The sequence below is a fragment of the Macadamia integrifolia genome, chromosome 10, assembly GCF_013358625.1.
Source record: "Macadamia integrifolia cultivar HAES 741 chromosome 10, SCU_Mint_v3, whole genome shotgun sequence".
NCBI classification, from domain to species: Eukaryota; Viridiplantae; Streptophyta; class Magnoliopsida; order Proteales; family Proteaceae; genus Macadamia; species Macadamia integrifolia.
The window spans coordinates 11,878,070-11,899,383 of NC_056566.1; the positions used below are offsets into that span (position 1 = coordinate 11,878,070).

Genomic DNA, 21,314 nt, shown 5'->3' on the forward strand with positions numbered 1-21,314 from the left:
AGTGTCAAGAAAACTAGGGTTCAATGATGTGTAATTGAGGGTGTTGATGAAGTTTCATGTTTGAGATGGCAAAAGAGAGGTTTTAGTACAGGAAAACTGTATGAGGATATGAAATAAGATTGAAGTACGAGATGTAAGAAAACTAACTCTGGGTTTTGAATGTTGAGGTGAAACTAGTTAGAATGATGTAGTAGGTAAACTAATTATAGCAGCTGGAAGAATGGAAATAGTGAAGATTTTGAAAAATTAAAAGACAAAAAACATTACAAATTCCAAGCCTAGTGAATGATGGATTACTGGGTTCAGGGTTCCTACCATCTTATCTCAGTTTTATTGACTTTTTCCTTTTATATTGGTATACCAATAGGGCACCTGAAGGATACTACAGCACTTCCTATGGACAAATTATTTTACCTGCACTTCACCTTGTATTTTTTTTCTTCGTTTTCTCCATTTGAATGCCGCTGAAAATGCTTTCACCATCTTTTAGAGTTTGAACATGAATTTTATCATTGCTAATTGCATTTAGTGTAGATTTTCATTCCATAACTGATTGTGTTTGTAACTTTGGTACAGGTGGGCATCCATCCTTCTGCTGCAGAAGAATTTGTGACAATGCGGTCTGTATCAAGGCATGTTCCAGGAGCTCTCAAACCAAAGACAAATCTGTGAAGATAACAGATCAAACAAAATGATGGAAACAATTGAAAGACATTTTTTCTTCCTAGATAGTGTATTACATCACACGAAATGGAAATAAAGATTGTTAAGTCTGGTCTGGTTGAGTCTTTAGCATGATAAAATCATATCCTTCTTTTCTTACTAGAATGGTGTATTCGTTTTCTTACACAAAAGGAAACATTTAATAGCATTAAATTTGAAATTTGTCTTTAATATTTTCAGCTGCAGATTGTTCCTGGCATGTTTTTAAACACCCCCCTCCCCCCAATATTACGATTTGATTGCAATTCTTTAGTTAGTGCTTATTTTTTATAGCTTTTTCAAATTTTAACTGCCCATATAGTACAGTAAGAAGTATAAGGATGTGGTCACCCAAGCAGGGTTTTGCAAGGGCAATCATTTGGGTGTCACCCCGTTGAGTGATCAATCAATCCAAATCCGTATATGAAACTCACAAACAGATCTTCAGGACATGTCTGCCATTCCATCTTCAATATGTCAAGTTTTTCATGCTCATAAATTAAGTTCACGGCCAACAGTGCATGCATTATAGTTGAAGCTAGACAATCTGACAATGAGCATTCTCAAGAGGTATATTGACACTTGAATTCGATTGCTAGTGTCCTTATGGTTAAATTCAAAGGTTGTATTTGGCCACCCAGTCATTTTATTTTAAACTGTACAACATTGCTTCATAATGTGATGCATTGTTTTAATGAGAAGTAGAGAAGTCATCTCAGGTTTGTAGGAGACCGCGTCTACCATTCATTCAGAATTTGGGGACCAAGAATTTGCATTTTATGGTATGTCTTTTGCAATCACTTAATATGAAAGCTAATTGAGCCAAGTAAGTTTTAGGCGACTATCTACCATTCATTCATAATTTTCTTCAGGTTTGTAGCTTATTCTACATATTCCCAAACCTTAAGAAATGGTCATTCCACCAACGAAATCACATCATGGATCCAGCTCCTCTCCAATTAGCAATTCTCCCAATTAGTGCCTAACTAACCATCCAACGGCTGGGAGCACTCAGACATGAATCCCAAAACATGGGTGTACATCCCAGGTCCACATAGCTAGGGGTGCAAGTTTGGCCCTGACGGCCCGAACCTGCCCTTGGCCCGCCCTGATCCCAAACAAGTACCAACCCAAAAATTTTGGCCCTAAGGGTCGGCCCGACCCTAAGTCAAGGTCAGGGTGGGTAAAGGCTGATGTCTTTGGCCCACCCAACCCTCCTTGAACCCAACCCTGATTTTTGCCCATGATGTTAACTGTGGTTGTGATCTTGATGTTAACCCTAAATTTAACCTAATTTTATATATTGTTTGACATTGAGTCATTGATACCTCAAAACTCCCAATATATCTTCTCACCGATCTCTCTTGCTGTTTTTTATCAAAAAAAAAAAATGATCTCTCTTGCTTTTTATTATGAATATATTTTTTTTTAAGTTATTTCATATTTTGTAAGGTCAAGGTCAGGGTATACCCAACCCTTGATGGCAAGGTTAGGGTCAATTAGGGTTAGGGTCAGGGTCATCTCGGCCCGACCTTGAAAAATCAAGGCCAATCAGGGCAGGTAAGGGTTGGGCTGAATCCTGAAGGGTAGGGCCAGGGTTGAAGTTTTGCGACCCTGAGTTAGGGTCAGGGCAGGTTTGAGCCCAGTTAAGAGGACTCAGGGTTGGGCTAGTGTTTTAAGATACCCAGCCCAACCCGGCCCTATTGCACCCCTACACACAACCATCAGATGGCTAACTGGGTGGCTCAATAATTGGAGACGATCTTTTCCCCCACATATCCAGAGGTATGATGTCATTTCAGGTTTCAACAAGTATGCTCTAAAACCCATCATTGAGATATCCAGTTGATCGTATAGCAAAGTCACTGTGGATCCAACTATTCTGTGTGTAGAAAAGCCAGCACTGTATCCGCAGGTATGGCTAGCCTTCCAATCTCTTTAGAACTTTTGACAGGGTAAGACATTCAGTTATCTGCATTAACAGAATCTAAAGGCATAGATAAATGTACATAGGAAAAATAATATTATATCTGCATCATCCTTTCCCATCGCATGTATCACAGGTAGTATACCCACGGCCTTCACAGTATGGACAACTTGCTCCTTCATCTATCCATTCCATAAACTGCATGACAAATTTCAGAAACCAGAGGTCATTAATGCAAAACACCACAAAAGAAGAGAGGAACATAGTTCAAGGCCATGAACAACTCTTACCTGTGGTTCTATGTTGGGTTCACCTGTTCCATCACATTCTGCAACAAAGCAATGCCATATAGTTACGTTTCATTACTCGTCAGTAGAGCCATATTTTACTTTGGGCAGCAATATTGACACTCCAGGATTTGCTTGGAGTCCTGACTCCTGATTGCTCAAGCAAAAATGGAGCAACTACAGAGATTGTCTTTTTTAATATTTTTATTTATCTGTAAATATTTCTGAAACTTTACCAGATTGTCCAACCCCCCCACACCCCCCNAAGGAAGACTCTATGTTGAGATACTTCAACCTCCTTCTCACCACTGTCCTTCACAACGGTCTGCTGAATCTCAGAGATTTCTGTCATAGAAACTGCAGCTCCATTTCCGCCCTCCTAACAAGCACTGGACCAACTTACTCATGAACTTACAGGCTAAAAACTTCATATGTAAGAGAATTCGAAGCATTAGAGAAGGTGCAATTCCAAATACTTTGAAGCGGGCTCTGATGAAAAGTTTATAAGCTTTAAGCAACAAACTAATCTTAATAACAGAAGGGAACAGATGTGTGAGCAGCAAGAAACTTTAAGCTTGGGAATTAGCTGCCTCGCAGCAACTGGGGCAAGAGGATGACGAGGTATTATACATGCCAAACCAACAGCCAGAAAATCCACAATATGTAATTTACTACCACCAGAGTGATGAATACTATAAAGGTGGTCTATGAAATATAGATAGAAAATACAAGATCAAGGAGGAAAACAAGCTCGACCAACATAAATTACTGCTGTTCCTTCTGTGATGTCAATCCTAATATCAGGTTTGAACCATACTGCTTCACATCAACACTTATTCTGTCGGTACATGAAGTCAGTACGTTAGAAGTACCTGCTAGCCACATGATTGTTAATCCAAATTCAGGATGGTAAAATTTCTAGGTGTATCACTGGATCGGCTATGTCCAAAAATTTGTGCAGCTCAGACGATCCCCACTGTCAGGACAATGGGGACCAACAGAGTCTGTTTTCTGAATAAGAAAAACAAGATCCTCAAAGCACAGTGAAGATCACCCAAAGCAGTGTGAATTTCCTGCTCCTGGCAGACATCAGTTTGATCAAAATATGGATATCTATTGATGAGTATGAGGCCATGCCTATTTCACTCAAAAATTGGAATTATCAAGAAACAATAATGGAACTATGGTCACTGATTCACAAATCGTAAGTTGGTGAAGAAGCTGTGGCTCATGAGTAGGCTAGTCTTATGATCAGACTAGCAGTACAAAAAAGAAACCTGAGCATGCCACAAACCAGATAGTAGAAGGTGAAGAGGGTAAATAACTGGATATACCTGCATGGGCATAGGAGGAGGCACTTCTTGCTGATTTTTGTTTACTTTGAAGCCAGCATTCACGGTTTCTTGCTCCATGTATAATCTTTCCAAGAGCTCTGCAGTCATAATTCCATCTTCAGTAGCACCTAATGTGGCCTGCCAAGTAAGTTGATATATGAACTCAAATTTCCTTCCATGGGAGGTTTCAAAACAGGCTATATTAGCTCCCTTTTCTGATAAATAAGGGGAGATTTCCCAGGATCATCCGTATAATATCATGGAACAAGAACCACTTACTTGCCAGGTTTTTACGGCACGTTCAGTCCCACTTGAAAAGCTGGAAAACTCTATGTCTTCCTCACCAGAATAAAATCCCAATTTTGATAATGCTTCCTGCCAATAACAAAAACCATCTTTAATTGGAAAGAAAAAAACATACAATAGAAAGTTATCAGCTCACATGCATCAACACAAAAGCAAGCCAGTATTCATCATGATAACTCTAAAAAGAAGAACTCTTTCCTGTTAATAGAATTGGAAAGCTCTAGTGGAAGATTAGCAACAGGAATTGGGATTAATAAATATAACTCTGAAATCAAAATTTCTCACTTACGGAACCAATAATTCTGGTCGTCTTACTCTTGAATATGTTTAGTTATGTTCATTCTACCAACAGAAAACGAATTCACGGACTCCAATTATATGTTTCCAATAGCAGTCGACGTTTTCTCTTTGGTTCTTAAAAATTCAAGAAAAGCAGAATTTGCAGAGAAGAGCATGGAAGGAACTGGAATTAAAAGCTAAATTTACAAACTCGCCTTTATTTAATTTTCAAGGAGAAATGCGTTTTGCAGGCAGACCTGCATTGCTCGAACGTCTTCTCCTTCGGAGCCCTTTCTCAGCGACTTTCTCTTGACCTTTTTTATCTCCACTTTTCCTTCTTTGCTGCTCTCCAACATCCTAACTTCCTCAACAACCATCTCCTTCACCTCCTCGCTCTCCGATTCCAATATCATGGGAGCCGGAACAGTACCACTCTCCGCAATCTGATTCACTCTGGCAGATTTCGACTTCAGATCAGCGTCCTTCAATACCTGCAACAGAGAGGCGATATTGTCAACGGTTTCAGAGACAGAATCTCCTTGCACAGAGTTCTCGGTCTCCAAGGATTGAATCCGGAGCTTCAGATCGGCGATTTCCCGGAGAAGCGACTCGCGCTCCAAATTCCAACGAGCTTCTTCACGGATCCACCGTTGTTCTTCGCGGAGCCACCTCTGTTCTTCTCTCAACCATCGGATTTCTTCTCTGTCCCAATTGGAAGGATTCGAAGAAGAGGAAGAGGTGGCGGAAATTGGAGATCCCCTGAGGAGGAGATATGGTGAGATTCCGTGGGGTTGAAATCGAGAGAAGTTAAGCTTTGCAGGGCAGTGAAGTCTCTGTAGTTGAGGAGGATGAGGTCTTGGTGGAGGTTGAAGATGGACAGGAAGAACAGACGCCATAGGAGAAAGTCGAGAAACTGCGAGAGAGAGATGAAGGTAAAAGATAGATAGGGATGAATGGAGCTGTTTAAGTTTGAACCACACGTTCCTGTTCTAATGCGGCGGGAATGTACCTCCTCTCCCGCTAGCGGGGATCTCAACCGTCGGACAGACGAGGACAGTGCGAGTAACAGATAAAATGGCATCAAACGGGTTAGAATTAGAAGTGAAATTAAAAAAAGTTTTTATTTTTTTTATTGTTTAAATTGAGATAGGATCCGTTGTTCGTACGATCACTTGGTCATACTAGTCAACATCCAACGCATGTTCTTCCTTCTACTATTACAAAGATAAAAAGGATATATTTTGAAACAAAAATGACAGATGTTAGATACTAACTTGTACGCCCCGGTGATCATACGAGCAACTGATCCATTTTCGTTTAAATTCCGATAAAATTCTCTTGTTCAAAACAATCTAACGCTACAACAATCCACTTGCATGGCCATTGTGTCAGCGTTCAGAATGGGAGGTCGTACAGAGGTATCTTCAACGCATAAGATCGAGCAACGTAGTCTTTTTGCACCTACTTATGTCTACACAATCAAGCAGGTAACTTTTTTTTTTTTACAAGTTTATTTAAAACTTGCCTTGCACTTTTTATTTTTTTATCACAAGAAAAGAAAATTCACTGATAGAAAAGAAATGAATATATATCATGGCGTGCTTTACTCTCCTTAACAGCCCTCTAATATGTGCTTCAATGGTGTTTCTTGTCATCAAACAATCAGCATTAAATGAGACGACATTATCTCTATCAATCATGCAATCAGCCAAGCATAGATTTTATTGTTCTTATCAGTGACTCTCACACAAACTAATGTTGGTGGGTTCACACAAGTTATGAATTGAGTTCACCTAGGTAGGTTTAGATAGGTTGCTTACTTGATCAATCCATGCTTCACAAAATAAAGAATCACAAGAGGATTTGGTTTATCCTAAGTATAAAGTACCTTGTTTCTATGTATCCATAACTAATAACATATAATGATGAAAGCAATGAACAAATTAGGTAAATTGTCCTAAGGAATAGATTATAGAAAGTACATAATAACATACTGAAAAAAGCCTCTAAAAAAGCTTTAGTTCGTAATCAAAGTGCTCAAAACCCAAATTCTTTTAGCAAATTTACAATAAAGAAAAGTATAACCAATAAATCTCTCCACATTTTGTAAGTATTAAAATGACAATATTTATATTTACAAAAAAAAATGTTAATATTTACCTTCCTTGAAACAAAGTGTATTATATTAAAAAAGTCAAGAATAAAATTATAATTTATTTGACACCCTTGTTGTACGTGGTAATCGTAATCACATGGATATCTAAAAAATGATTTAATTAACCATATATCAAATTCAAATTTGAATTCGTCCATATATTTTTTCATGCATTGATAGATTCCCTTGGATTATTTTTTTATTTTTATTATTTTTATTTTTTATTTTTGGTAAAATTTTTCATTACTTTTCGAAACCTCATTTTATCACCTAGCCTACTCTATTATGATTGAAACCTAACATGTGAACAACGGACATGTTATACTAAAAAATTGCTCTACAAAAAGAGATATTTGTGACTTTATACTAAAAAATTGCTCTACAAAAATAAACAAGAAACTTCAAAGAGGACATATCCTTTCTGTGGGTGCTTGCCATCACCTCTTGTGCAAAGGGGGAGGGTTTTGACACCAAGACCGCAAGCCTAGGGCCCACCAGCTATAAGGCAGGCACAAACCACCAAAGCAACTCTGATGTTATAGAACAAGTTTTAGACTATTGTTTGAATGGAGAGTTTTCACCAAGGCTATAGGTAATATGTATCCCTTCCTCCACTTTGGTGATGAAGGGACAACTTTACCTGTCATTCTAAAGTACCAATAGGGGTTTCAAAAATAAAGAGAAATCAGTTTTTCAGAAACTCTAGATGAGAAAGTGGACGAGCCATATACCATATACATGGTATGTCATGATTGGGATTGGCCATCGATACAGGGACCCATTCTCCTCAGTCACAAATGCATCTGACGGTTGAGAGTCCTTTGGGGTGTGTACCTATGTATATCCACTTAGGCTGCGTTTGATAGTAATTCAAAAATATTTCTTACGTTTTTCTGTTATATGGGAACAAAAAAACAGAATAAATGTTTAGTGTCAACTTGGTATTTTTCCACTTTTTTTGAACGAAAAGAGGAATAAAAAAAAAAAAAACATAAAATGATAGAATGACAAACTCTTTGGGTCCGTTTGATAACATTTCTGCCGTTTCTGTTTCAAGAAACGACAGAAACAGAAATTGTTGTTTCTGAAAACAGAAACAGGAAAGAAAGGTGTTTGATAATTCTTGTTTCTGGAAACAGAAACGGGTAAGAAGGGTTTTAGAGGGTGAGTCTCTTTGTTCTTCCTTTCTTCCTTTCTTCCTTTCTTCCTTTCTCGTATCCGTTGAAAAACCTCTTACAGCTTTCATGGCTTCGAGCGACTCTCCTGTTCCTCTCCTTGCTCCTTCTTCAACATCATCTAGGGTTAGCTCAGGAATCGTTGGAAAAGCAGTTAATGCGCTTCTGAAATGGAATGAATCAAAGAAGAAAAAGCTGGAGAAAGCCCAATTGTTAGAGCAAGATGACTTCCTCTATCTCATTCTAACCCTCAAGAAGATCCCTGCAAATGGTCGCACAAACCCTTACAAGATCCCTCTATCACACCCTCTCCACTCCCCATAAGAGGAACTTTGTCTCATCATCAACGATCGCTCCAAAAATCGTCTCACTTCTAAAGTCGCCAAAAAGAAAATCCAGGCCGACGGAATCCCCATCTCGAAGGTCCTCATGCTTTCTAAGCTTAAAACAGATTATCGCCCATTCGAGGCCAAGCGCAAGCTCTGCAGCTCCTATGATCTCTTCTTTGCTGATAAACGGATCATTCCTCTCCTTCCAAAGCTATTGGGGAAAGAGTTCTTCAAGAAAAAGAAGATTCCCATACCAGTCGATTTAACCCACCAGAATTGGAAGCAGCAGATTGAGTACGCTGCGGAAGAAAGTGCATCGAGTGAAGGAGGAAGGGGGGTTGGTTCATAGTTGCAGAGCTCCCTTCGAATGAACATCATAAATTCATGTTGGCTCATAGTTGGTTCGTAGTTCGATTTTTTGTGCCCCTTTTTTGTTTCGAGAAACGAGTGAAACAAGTAAAACTTGTTTCGTCATTCATGTTTCTTGAAGCATAAATTGTTATAAATTTTAATTTATGTTTCAAGAAACAAGTGAAACAGAACACTTTTACCAAACGGTATTTATGCCGTTTCTTTGTTTCTGAGAACAAGAAAACACAGAAACACGTTTCTGGTTACGTTATCAAACGGGCCCTAAGTTCATCTTCATCAATCACTATCATAACATATTAACATATAATATAAATACATAATTATGAAACGAAATTATAAATACAAAGCAAAGAAGACTTAAAATATACAAGTATTTTGAGAGAAGGGAGAGGATAGAACTCCATTCACTGGTTGAATTGAGAGAAACATGCAGCAACAGAAATATAAAGTAAGGAACAGAAATAGAAGGTAATGGAAGAATTCAGAATTCATATATCTCCATAAAAATTGGCCTTGGTAGTTAGTTCCTTAGGACCTCCATGTCCATTCGTAAAAAAGGAAGAAGAAAGAAGAAAAGAAAAGAAAAAAAAAAGGTAGAGCACTGAGCTCTCGCTGTAGGATGAAGAAGAACGAAAAAAAGAAAAGAAAAAGGGAGAGCTCGTCGTAGGATGAAGAAGAAAGAAGAAGGAAAAAAAAAACAGTTAGAGCTCTAAGCTCTCACCGTATGATGAAGAAGAATGAAGAAGAAAGAAGGGAGAAGAAAAAAACATAACATACCTAGAGAAGGGGCTATGAAGCTTCGCCGGAGAAGAATCCTTAGTAAGAATCGAAGGAGGAAGCCTCGCCATTGGCTAGTAAACCCTTGAGAAACTCTTGCATTTGTGAATGTGAAATTGTGAATCATGTTTCTCCTTTGGTTGAGTTTTAGACTTTCGTTTTAATAGCCTTGATCCCATGCAACTCAAGTGTATTCTTCTTCATACACTTGCCAATCATGAAATAATATTTGGAATCTATGTAAATCAGTTTTAAAAATCAAGTTATTTTTAAAATGTACATAAGGCGGCCGCCTTTGACATAAGGCACATAAAGCGACGCCTTATGAGCTACAACTAAAGCGGCCTACTGCCTTACCCTCTTGGAACCGTCTTAGCACCTTGGCGACACCTTAATAACTATAGAAGCAAGGAAGGTGAATCTGTTGATAAAGGTCGGTATCATAGAGTGGTTGGAAAACTCATATATACTATCTCATACAAGACCAGACATAGCTCATTTAGTAAGTTTGGTGAGTCAATAAATGAGGATTGAGGCATACACTGATGTTGATTGGGCAGGTTCTCCAAATGATCGTCACTCTACTACTGGCTACTGTATATTTGTTAGGGTAACTTGGCTACGTGGCACAGTAAGAAGCAGTCAGTTGTGTCTAGATCTAGTGAGGCTGAGTTTTGAGCCATAGGCACATGGGATTTGTGAGCTACTCTGGTTGCAGAGTCTCCTTCATAACCTGGGTGTGTCTATCCATGTGCCGATGTTACTATATTGGGATAGTCAGTCAGCCATCAGCATTTCACACAACCCTGTTCAACATGACTGTACCAAGCATGTTGAGATCGATAGGCATTTCATCAAGGAAAAGTTAGAGGAAGGACTTATCTGTATTCCTTTTGTGCGAAGTGAATATCAAATAGTAGATATTCTCACAAAAGGACTTAGTAGTAAATCTTTTTATTTTATTTTATCCAAGTTAAGTATGTGTCATATCCATGCACCAACTTGAGGGGGAGTGTTGAATAATGCATTATTTCCCACTTAGACTACTATAAGGATTAGGACTACTGTAATGACTAGGACTATTATTTTTGCTATAAATAAAGGAGGCCTGTGCCCATTAAGGCACAAGTCAGAATTTACCCAATTCTTCAAAAGATAAAAACCCTGTTATCTCCTATATAACCCATCCCAAAAGTTTGAAACCCCAATTACTTACCGTTGAAGACCTGCAATACCAAGTGTTCTCCATTGAAGTCCTGCAACACCATCGCCCATTGAAGAAGACGGTCAAATAGCAAGTGAAACAAAAAAGAAACTGCATGAATCGATTTATGTCGATCAACAAAAAAGGTGATCCTCTAGGTATCTTCAAAGCTAGTCACAAAATAAAGAGCATAGGATTCTTATCACAAGAAATTATTTTAGTTTGCAATTCACAGATCAAGCATATGAAATCAAATAGAAGCAATCAGACTGTTTTTGAAATCTAAGAACTACATGATAAATTCTGAATCTTCCAGATAGAAAAAGAAGAGAGATTAATTCCAAAATATCAAAATATAATTTTTCAAATTCTTCCGTTTCCTTCATGGGTAGGAGTAGAGCTATCATTATCAAAGGGATTTTCCTCGATTTACTGCTGCAGGTCTCCTCTTTCTCTAGAACTCTAGCTGCTATCATCTTGAGATCCGTCTCCACGAAAGGCAAAACATCGGCAGCTCCTGAAAAATTCTGAGGCAAATTAGGGAGTAACCTATGGTAATTAATTCTCCAGTTAAGGAAGAAGAAAAGTCCTAAAAGTAGTTCCAACTTCCAAGAACAAAAGAACTAGTTTGTCTTCTAATTGAACATTAGAGGATCTAATCGAGAGAAGTTAGAGAATCCATAGAGATTCTTAGAGATGGTTACGCTACCAGGTCTAGCGAATCTGACAACGGAAGAAGGATTTCCATAAGCACCTTACGGCTTACGAGCCTCCCAAGCTTGCGAATAGGCCTCCATATGGGATTAATGTCTAATGCAGTTGCATCGGTTCCCCTAGTGTTGAGAAAAACTCGCCGTCGAGTTTCATAAATAGGAGAATCAGCACCACTCATTGGTTGGACTGCCTTAAGCACCTTATGAGCTTCCCAAGCTTTGCACGTAGGCCTCCATACGGATAGCCAGCAAGAGGGTTGGATCCATTGGCTAGGTTTGCTCTTATTCCAAATAATGCATTTTGAAAATCCAAATTATAGATCTCAGATGCAAGTAGGCCCAGTAATCAAATTTGTGATCAGATCTGAGATGAAGGAAGCAATTGCATTGTTAAGGAAAGAAATCAAATTGATGGAAGGGACGGGAAAAGAAATGAGGTCAATCTCCTTGGGAGGAAAAATAGAGAAGAAAAGAACGGAAGAGGGAAAGAAATCAGGTTTGAGATACCAATACTTTGAGCATTGCTCATCATGACCAAAACTCTTTAAAAAACTTATTCTTTACTCAAATCATCTTTAATTGATGGAGGTGTATTACATATATAAAGACCTAGAATTATTAAATTGACCCATAAAAGGACCATTTACACATTGAATAAAGTAAATAAACTCAAAACAGAACTCTATCTAGCTATTAAATGTTCTAATCCAACTCAAGTACTCAACTTAACTACTTGAGACCTTAAAAAATAAAAAAGGCCCAACCTATAATATAACTACACAAAGGTCATTTTCAGCCCATTAGACTGCGTAAGCAACTTTGGAGCCTCCCAAGCTTGGGGGTAGGCCTCCATACTGATTAATTTCTAATGCAACTGCATCAAACTACCTGTTTACGGAATCTTGTGACTTATCCTTGACAAAATCAGAATCCTAGTAATATGCTCTTGGTGCTCTTACTTCAACCCCCCAAGATTTCATTCATTAAATAATTACTGTCTTGATTCTTTTCTTATGCTTAAACATTCACTGCACTTGACAAGTTTCCAAGGTCAACATTCTAGGCATTCTATGTTGGGTTCGTTCCAAAATATTGGCTAGCCTCTAGAATAGCCATGAACCTGAAGTTGTACTATTAATTTCCCCAACTGCCTTTTGGATCATGAATTCCATGAGACATGACGTAAAAGGAATGTTGTGGTATTGGTTTTTGGTGTTGGGAATTTTTTCATGGGAGAGGGATACCTATGTGGTCGCGTCGTTCCTGCACCACCATGCGGACATGAGCGGTCATTTCACCACCCATTCAATCTGGGCATAGGGCCCCACAACCTGGTAGCGTTATTTTTCCTTTTTCTTGTTAGTGTTTTTTCAATTTCTTTTTTAGGCAATGGTCATTCAAAACATAACCCTAAAATTTGGTTGGTTCCAATGGCTAGAATTACATTAGGTATTCTTTTATTGGTATCAAAGGAGGCCATACTATTGGATTATGGTTGGTATTTGCTATTTTAGGGATATATTTATATTTCATACTATTCAGTATTCTTTTTTTTTTTTTTGGGTGCGAGTCTTCTTGGATTTGGATGGTCACTTTAAGCATTTTTCTGTAACAGCTGTTAAAGAAGTAGTCTGTAAGCAGAATTTGACTTTCACTGTTTGTTCACTCTACATTTTCAAAGACAATGATGGGAATTAATGTGGTAATTGTTACAGGGAGGAGCAGTCAGAGATAGATGTCGCTGCTGGCTTCTATGTGTTATTTGGATCAGGTAGAGGAAATTCATATGCCTTCTTTGCTTCAGTGAAATTCATATGCCTTTCTTTGCTTTGGTGAAATTCATATGTCTAGTGAGATCTAATATGTTTGATGTATCTACACATTATACCTCAATTAAGAGGGTAGACCTTGGCGCAACAGTAAGGTTGTTCCATTGCAACCTAGTGGTCACAGGTTTGAGTTGCAAAACAGCCTCTTTCTGAAGCAGGGGGCAAGGCTGTGTACATTATGACCCTCCCCAGACCCCGCAGTGGTGGGAGCCTTGTGCACTGGGTATGCCTTTTATACAGATATACCTCAAATGTATTCTGTTCTGTTGCTGTTGGCTTTGAAGCCTGCAGTGACAGTTATATGTGGCAAACACTGTCTCTGAGTCTATCAGATAGTGTTCCTTCCTGATCTTTCTCCCCTTCCCTGATTAACCAGTTGTGTAGTATCCTTGTGTGCATCTGCCCATTTTCCATTCCTGTGGCTGGTGCACTTTTATCTTTCTCCAATGAGGGATAGTCCTTTATTTTTCTTTTAACTTTAGAAGATACATAAGAATGAGAACTCACTCCTTGCGCATGTGGTAGATGGCTATTTTTTGTGGTATTACATTGGCAGAGAGTGATCTGTAGACATTTTTCTGCTATGAGAAGTTATCTATGCTCACCTTTCTGATGTTGCTTCTAGAAACACCAAAACGTTCTTTGGTTATTTATGTGATCAAATGGTACTGGAATTTCATATTGACCAAGATTTTTTTTAGTAGAAAATATTGGTGGATTTTTCAACCAAGATTACTCTAACTGGAGCAAACTGTCTAGAATGCACTGTCATGTAGGAAGAGTTGGAGTCTGCTTAATTATACCAACCACAACAGTAGATAATTGTCCCACTTCTTGATTGGGCTTATTTGGGAAATTATCTCTCTCTGTACACAGACACCTCACCTAAAATGCTGACCCTGAGGTCACTTATAAAAGATCTCTAATTTCTGAGAGACTAAAGAGCTTTCGGAGTGATGAAATTTCTAATCTTTACAAGGGGAATCCTACATCATTTGACTCTTTTTGAGATGCCAAGCTTGCTTGCATTTGGAATTTTTTTAATAGAAACAAATATTAAAAAAGGTAGAACGTTAACCAGTTTCTTCAGTTCGAGTTTTCATAAAGGATTTGGTATTGTTTCCATGGAGGAGCAACTAACAGGGATTTTGTTATTGTTTGCTTGAGATGTTTTTTGTTATCTGGGCCAAACAGAGAATCTATTAAGCTTTCATGCGCACTTTTGAGTTTGGTTGATAATTTAGGCTATAATGGAGACACATTAATGATCAACTGATGCCCATGTAGGGGAGGAATAATTAAATATTCAATTTTCTGGCTGAAATAATATTGTTAGTATTTATGTGATCAAAGTGTCTCATCTTTCTGTCCCTTTTAGTTGTATGTCGTAATTAACGTCCACAGCTAAAGTTCAGTTTTTATGGTCTACTATGAATCATGGCTATTTAGTGACCGACTCACCAGCTTTCTGTGTGTGGTGGCTCCTAAGCATTTACTTTATGACATTTTAAACAGGGCTCTTGTTGTCTTTTATCCTCGCGATTTACGTCTTACAGTCCTCTCAGGACAAATTGGCCAGGTTTGTCTCTCATTCTCTGCTTATCGACATTTTATATTTCTAAGATGTATCCATATGTCTGTAAATTACACGAAGGAAAAGGACTAGACAGAATATACAGGTGCATTGAGTGTGATTCTGCGGCCAAGATTGGCATTCGTATCACAATCTCGAGTAATTTTCCATTTTTTCAGGTTTGTGAGGGAGACTGTTGCTGAAAGCAGCATGCCTAGTGGAGGGGTGGCAAAAGTCGAGTGACAAAACTCTTAGAAGCTATCAAATACCCATTGTCAGGTTAGAAGTTCCTGTGATAAAAAAGCGAGTCACTGGAGATCTAATTTTGAGCTGTACAAGGATGAAGTGGATGTGATCTTCTGGTGATTTTCCATTGTTGAATATTGCTGTAGGACTCGGACTATGAAAGAGACCAACTCCAATTACCAAAAGAAAAGGAATATACTAGTCTTAACAATGAGGAAAAAGTTTGCCAGTTGGGTCACCTTGAATCACCTAGCAAGTCTGTCAATCGAGACAAACGTTTGCTAATTTCACAAATATTTTGATCACTATGATATCTGTAATATTGAAGTTCAGTCTCTAGTAGTGGATTGAACTAGTGAGTGAACAGAAATGAACAGAAATGAAAATTTTACAAAATGGACCACATCATATGCAAGGTTATGGGATTCATTCCCCTCCAACACCCCCCCCCCCCCAAAAAAAAAAAAATCCTCCCCAAATTTTTTTTTGAACAGTAGATTCTCTTACAATCAACATCTATAGCAAATATAATCTCTTAGGGAATGCTAATATTTTGAGGAACCAAATTGGTTTCAATGTAATTTTTTGACCTATTTGAGGTAAATCTTATAATGACTATTGGTTTTATGAGGTCCTACTCTAGGTCAAGTCTACCCTTAATGTTAATCGAATTGGATGGAGGGGAATAATAATTGGGACGTATTCATGCGAGTTCCAGTTCCAATTCCAGTTCCAGTTCCAACATGGCCAATACCAAAACATTCCCATTTATTAAACGGTTCCAAAACAAGGATCCGGTCCTGTTTAATAATGAGATGGTTTAGTTCTTGTTCCTCAACAGTTTCTAAGCATTCAAAGTCTCAAAACAATCAAGTATGTCCAAAAATTCTAAGTATACAAATAAGCTTCCCAAGCATACAAATAATTGAATATATATTCTTAAGAAAAAAAATAATCAAACATCAACTTAAGCATACAAACACTCAATTAAAGTTAATGGCTCAATCCTCATTTTTATTTAGATAGCCTTCACTTTTAAAACCAAAGAGGGACATGGACTTGGAATAGTCTCTCTTACATTATCCTTCTGGAAAAAATGCTTTCTATCCTCATATATCCATAAAGATTTTTGTTCTGTCATTTTTTCAGAAAGGGGAACATCTCTACCAAAACGGTAGCCAATTTCCTTTCACTACGGAGAGGCTCCAATTCCTTCTGTGTCAGGAACCCAATATGGTCCTATCTTTGGAAATGTAATGCTCACCATAAATTCAAAATATTCCTATGACGATTGTTAAAAAAAGGCTTTTGTACCAGATTGAGTCTGGGAAAATTTTCTCACGAGGACATCTGTCCTTTCCAAGAGATTATGGGCAGCACAGTTCGGATAGAATTCCTTTCCATAGAGCCCAAGGGCTAAGAGTGACTAGGGTTGGGGTGACCTAGGGACGCGTGCTCGTGTCTTCCCAGCCCTAGGATCATTCTCTGGTTATTGGGCTATTCTTGGGGTTAAGAAAGGAGTCCTCTAAGGGGGTTCTATAATAATGTTATTGGAAAAGAGAACACTACTTCCTAGTGTACCTTCTGTCCACACACATGGAAAAGTGGAACCAAGATATGAAAAGATACCCATGCCTTGGCTCCACGTCCCCATGCGTTGTTAGGGATGTGCCCACACTCCTATAGTTGATTTTGATGATAACAAACGTATGAATGTATTTCACAATTTACCTTCAAGTATTGTTTTGTAGAGACTTCATATCAAAGATCGAATTTGATGAATGAAAGGAAGAAATAAAGATTGACGTCATCAAATGAGTAGTATCAACAAGTTGGTATCACTGCTTGAATAAGGTATTAGATGATATCGAACTTCAAAAAATCAAGACATGAAGCTCAAAGACATAAAATTGCTAACAAGAAGAACAGAAGATGAACTGTGAAAGAATGGAAGACCAAAGTGATGATGAAGACCACTAGGGTAGAATGGTCATTTCAATGTATATTGTAACTTCCATATATATATATATATATATATATACGTGCATGCAGCTCATGCATTTGCATTACATCATACTAAAATGACAATAGGACATACTTTGATAAAGTATGAAAGTCCCTAAGTGGTATGGAACATATTAGGAAAAATATGTTCTAGTGAAATTCTGTGAAACCACTTTGACCTGACTCAAGGGAATTTTGAGTAACCTTAAATTCAGTATCAGGAGATGGACCCTTCATGAATAGAAAATCAAATCATAGTTTTAATGCAACTAGAATCGGGTCAATCCGAGATCGAATCGAAAAGTTACGATCGAAAAACTGATAACTGGTCAGTATGACAGAAATCTAACAAAACTGGCCTAACTTGAGGGCAGTCAACCGACATTGACCGAGCCTTGGGGCGGTTGACCGGTTGAAAGTCTAGGTCGATCGGTGCTTGTCTGGATGAGATCCAACGGCTCTTGGTGGTCGATCGGCTACTGATGATGGTCGACCAGTGGACCCAAAATATGACCGTTAGAGTGAGATTTACTGCCTAAAATGACCACCTAACATCACCTATAAATACCACTAATGTTCTTAATTAAATATCAATGAATGCTAAGCAATAGAGCACACTTTTGAGAGCATTCGAAGTCAAAAGGCATTCTCCACTACTTGAGCTCTTGGTCATCATTCCATCACAAGAAAAGCTCAAGTCTTTATCAAAAGTCTTCCACACTTTCATTGTTCAAGTCAAGGCTTAGTGAAGACTTACAAAGATGCATTCACTCTATCATTATGCATATCTCATTTGCACCACACTGGAGGTAATCATCTATTATTCCACTTCTCTTATTTCTCTATTTTTACATTAAGTCTAGACTATACTTAGGCTTGTGTAAATGATTCTCTTATCCTTAAAAGAGTGTAAGGTGTCTCTCCACCTTAAACAAGATTGTAAGGTGCCTCTTTACCTGTAAATGGGATTGTTTGAATTCTCTTATCCTTAAAAGATTGTATAAAGATTTTCCTCCCTACCTACTGTACTAAAAGGGAAGAGCTAGTGAAATACCTTACAAGAGGATCTTATAGGGAGTGGATTAGACTCAGGTTGAGTCGAACCACTATAAATCTTAGTCTTGTGTGATTGTGATTCTTTTATTCCGCATTTTATATTTCACAATCACACTTGGGATTCATTGCAATCGAAAAAATTTAAATTTTCACTAGCGTAACTTATTCTCCCCCGTTTAGGTTATTTCTTGCATGTGGGCTTAGGGTACACTATGAGGTAGCTTCTTTAACCCGTATGTTAATTAACCTCTTAAATTCATCAAGTGTGTCAAAGAATGACTTCTCTTTCTTTACATCAGTGTTTTCTATTACTCGTTATTTCCTATGGATGGTTGGGAACAATAGGATCAGAAATAGTAAAGCTCTGAGTCCTTTATCTATCCTTCACAATATAAATAGATGGATCCTAGATCTTAACCTTATACAATCTACTGTTCCCTACATTTCCCCAGGTGAGCATGGTCATAATTCCAAAGGCTTTTTCTTACCTATTGATTCCTATATTTTGGTGTGCGATGGTAGCTTTGATATTTCTTCTTATCAAATTGGATGGGAAGTTATGTTATTTGTTAATGGTCGATGTAAATGCACTTACCTAAGCTCAAGTTATATAGGGAGCATACAAGAATCTGAAGTTAGGAATTCTCGAAGGGGTCTAGCAGACAAGACAATTAGGTATATTTCGGTCATCATCTGGATTGATTGCGAAGAGATAGTCAGGTCCTAGAAGCTTGCTTGATATCATTGGCCTTGGAATTTTTTTCTTTTCAGTTTATTTCATGTGTGGTTGAGAAGCACAGAAGAATGGTGCATTTTAGGGTAGCTAGAACTAAATCTCTTTTTGAACTATGTTTATTCTGATTTTCCTTCTTACTTCTTTTAATGCATATATGATTTTAAGTCTTATATATAATATAACTCTTATATAAGTTATAAATATTAAGTACTAACTTACCTAAATAAGTCTGATAAAAAAAAAACTTACCTAAAATAATTAATGGGAAAATGTTGGCATGCTAGCGGATTACCTAGGATTAAGGGGTGCTACCGAATACTGACAGTTAGATGATGAAGTTATAATACTTGCCATTGGATGAAAAAATGGTAATATGCATATATATATTTTTTTAACTGAAGCAATATAGGTAATACACAGTACATCTCATCTTCTTTGAACTTCATCTTCTACATAGAAGGCAACACCACCGTGCAATGCCACCAATTCCCTTTGCCGCTACAACACTTGTGCAACGCCACACATCGCCCCACACCCCCTCTCTCTACTGCTTCCACTCTCCTCTACTCTACCCCCTCCTCCCTGCAACTTCGCCCCACTCCCTTCCCCGGTCCCTTGTTGTTTCTCTCAAGTTCCATCCCACCAACCACTGCAATACAGGAAAATCATTCCGAAATCTCTCACCCTTTCTCAATCCAAGCCTCATCTCACTTGGAGAGCAAAAACCAGTGACCATGATGAGCTAAGCATCGTATAGTAAGAAAATTGCAGATGACATTGTATAAGAAAAGAGTATCTGATATTGAAGAATAAGATCACTGTTGGGATGGGATGAATTCCTAGATTATAGAAGACGAACTGTTGAAGCAAATCTGCATTGATGTTGAAGCCAATGAACCAAAACAGGTTGAGTCATATCAGAAGTAAATACTCTCTTTAAGGTCAGAAACACCCCCAACAGAGGTAGAGTTGGGGTTACTTGTATTTTACTTCAAGATAAAACAACCATTGATCATTGTTTAACTATACACAGACGTTGATCCATTGGGAGAGACATGCTAGGCTCACTAAGTATGGTTTTCAAGAATGGTTTTATGCATTTGGACAAAACAGAGAAAGGACTTGACAGAGTAGAACCACATTACAGAGAAGGATTTCTCAGAACACAATAACAAAGAGAGGGAGAGAGAGAGAAACATATCAATATACAGTTCAGTGACAATACCCATTATATACATATGAATGGGTGCTACCTGTACACGTACAAAGGTGTCCGATACATATAGATACATATACGTATGAGTAAAAAAGAGTATTTGAATTTAATATTTAAAACTCAAGAGGTGCAAAAAAAATAAGTACCTCTTTACCCACACCCACACTCGTATTGAACTCTTTGCTGTGCGAGTTTCAAAAGCACCCTAGGAAGGCCCCACACATATGAGAAGTGGGAGAGTTCCTCTTCAAAGGGCTTATACCTTTAATTAACAAGATTATATATATGCTTTTAATTCTATTCCTCTCAAACCAATGTGGGACTAAACATCTTGGTTTTTTACAACAAGACTTTGGCTTTTGCTCAAGAGTTTTCAAATTTTCATTCAAAACTTCCTTCCAAGGGGTTTTTTTTTTTTTTCCATAGTGAATGCAAGTGTTTTTTTGTTTCGTTATGATTGTTCCCTCCAAACCTTTTGGTTCTGGTCCTGTTGGAAAATCCTTTCCAAAACTATTACGTTATATTTAATAATTGGTCTCAAAACCAGATCCCAAAACCATCCTATTTAGTAATGGGAGAGATCGATACCGGGTTTTGATAGGACGATTCATAATTCTGGACCCAAATTGGACCTTTTGCTATGATGGTTATCAACTAAGGGAAAAGAGGAGGGTGAGTTTTGGTCTAAGAGGTCCAAAAGGTATCTCTAGAATGGACAAATCTGAAGGTTCTATCTCCGAAGGATATCTTTAGATTGGATAAGTATGGTAGGTTTGGCTGGGTTGAAAGACCTTGAGGGTAGAGTGCTCATATGTTAATTTGCGCAAGTGTTTTTGAACAGAAACAGACCCCTATGCCTAGACATAAGGATGGTGGGAAACAACCACCACACCCATTGGTCGATGACCCCTTGATGCTAGTGTAGGGGCCACGCTCCGAAGCCCGGATCCTCTTCAATGCATGAGGAGCTCAACACAACATTCAATGGATAAGACGATCCAGGCACACACATGTACACTCTAATACATTGGGTTGCATGTCCAAATCCTCCCATCCATTGGATGCCGCATTAGATGTCTACCGTGTTAGAGAAG

The 21,314-nt window shown here is 38.1% G+C and overlaps 2 protein-coding genes and 1 long non-coding RNA gene across 3 annotated transcripts in view; 2 read left to right on the forward strand and 1 right to left on the reverse strand.

Moving 5' to 3' along the window:
* LOC122091806 (glutathione reductase, cytosolic) overlaps positions 1 to 894 on the forward strand; it is a 29,341-nt gene extending 28,447 nt beyond the window's left edge. Inside the window, exon 17 of the mRNA XM_042661955.1 lies at positions 577 to 894. Coding sequence (XP_042517889.1) covers positions 577 to 672 — 96 coding nt within the window. The 3' untranslated portion in view covers positions 673 to 894. The remainder of the gene's footprint in view (positions 1 to 576) is intronic.
* Positions 895 to 2,517: 1,623 nt separating this feature from the next.
* On the reverse strand, positions 2,518 to 5,806 carry LOC122092194 (protein disulfide isomerase pTAC5, chloroplastic). Its single transcript, XM_042662536.1, has 6 exons — positions 5,093 to 5,806; positions 4,530 to 4,625; positions 4,251 to 4,388; positions 3,166 to 3,295; positions 2,920 to 2,957; positions 2,518 to 2,827 (listed from the first exon to the last, which is right to left on the reverse strand). The coding sequence occupies exons 1-6, from the start codon at positions 5,729 to 5,731 to the stop codon at positions 2,738 to 2,740; spliced, it is 1,131 nt and encodes a 376-aa protein (XP_042518470.1). The 5' UTR covers positions 5,732 to 5,806; the 3' UTR covers positions 2,518 to 2,737.
* Positions 5,807 to 13,230: 7,424 nt separating this feature from the next.
* Positions 13,231 to 15,616, forward strand: LOC122091030. Its single transcript, XR_006143791.1, has 3 exons — positions 13,231 to 13,331; positions 14,905 to 14,968; positions 15,142 to 15,616. It is a non-coding gene; the product is annotated as an uncharacterized LOC122091030 (long non-coding RNA).
* Positions 15,617 to 21,314: the final 5,698 nt, after the last annotated feature.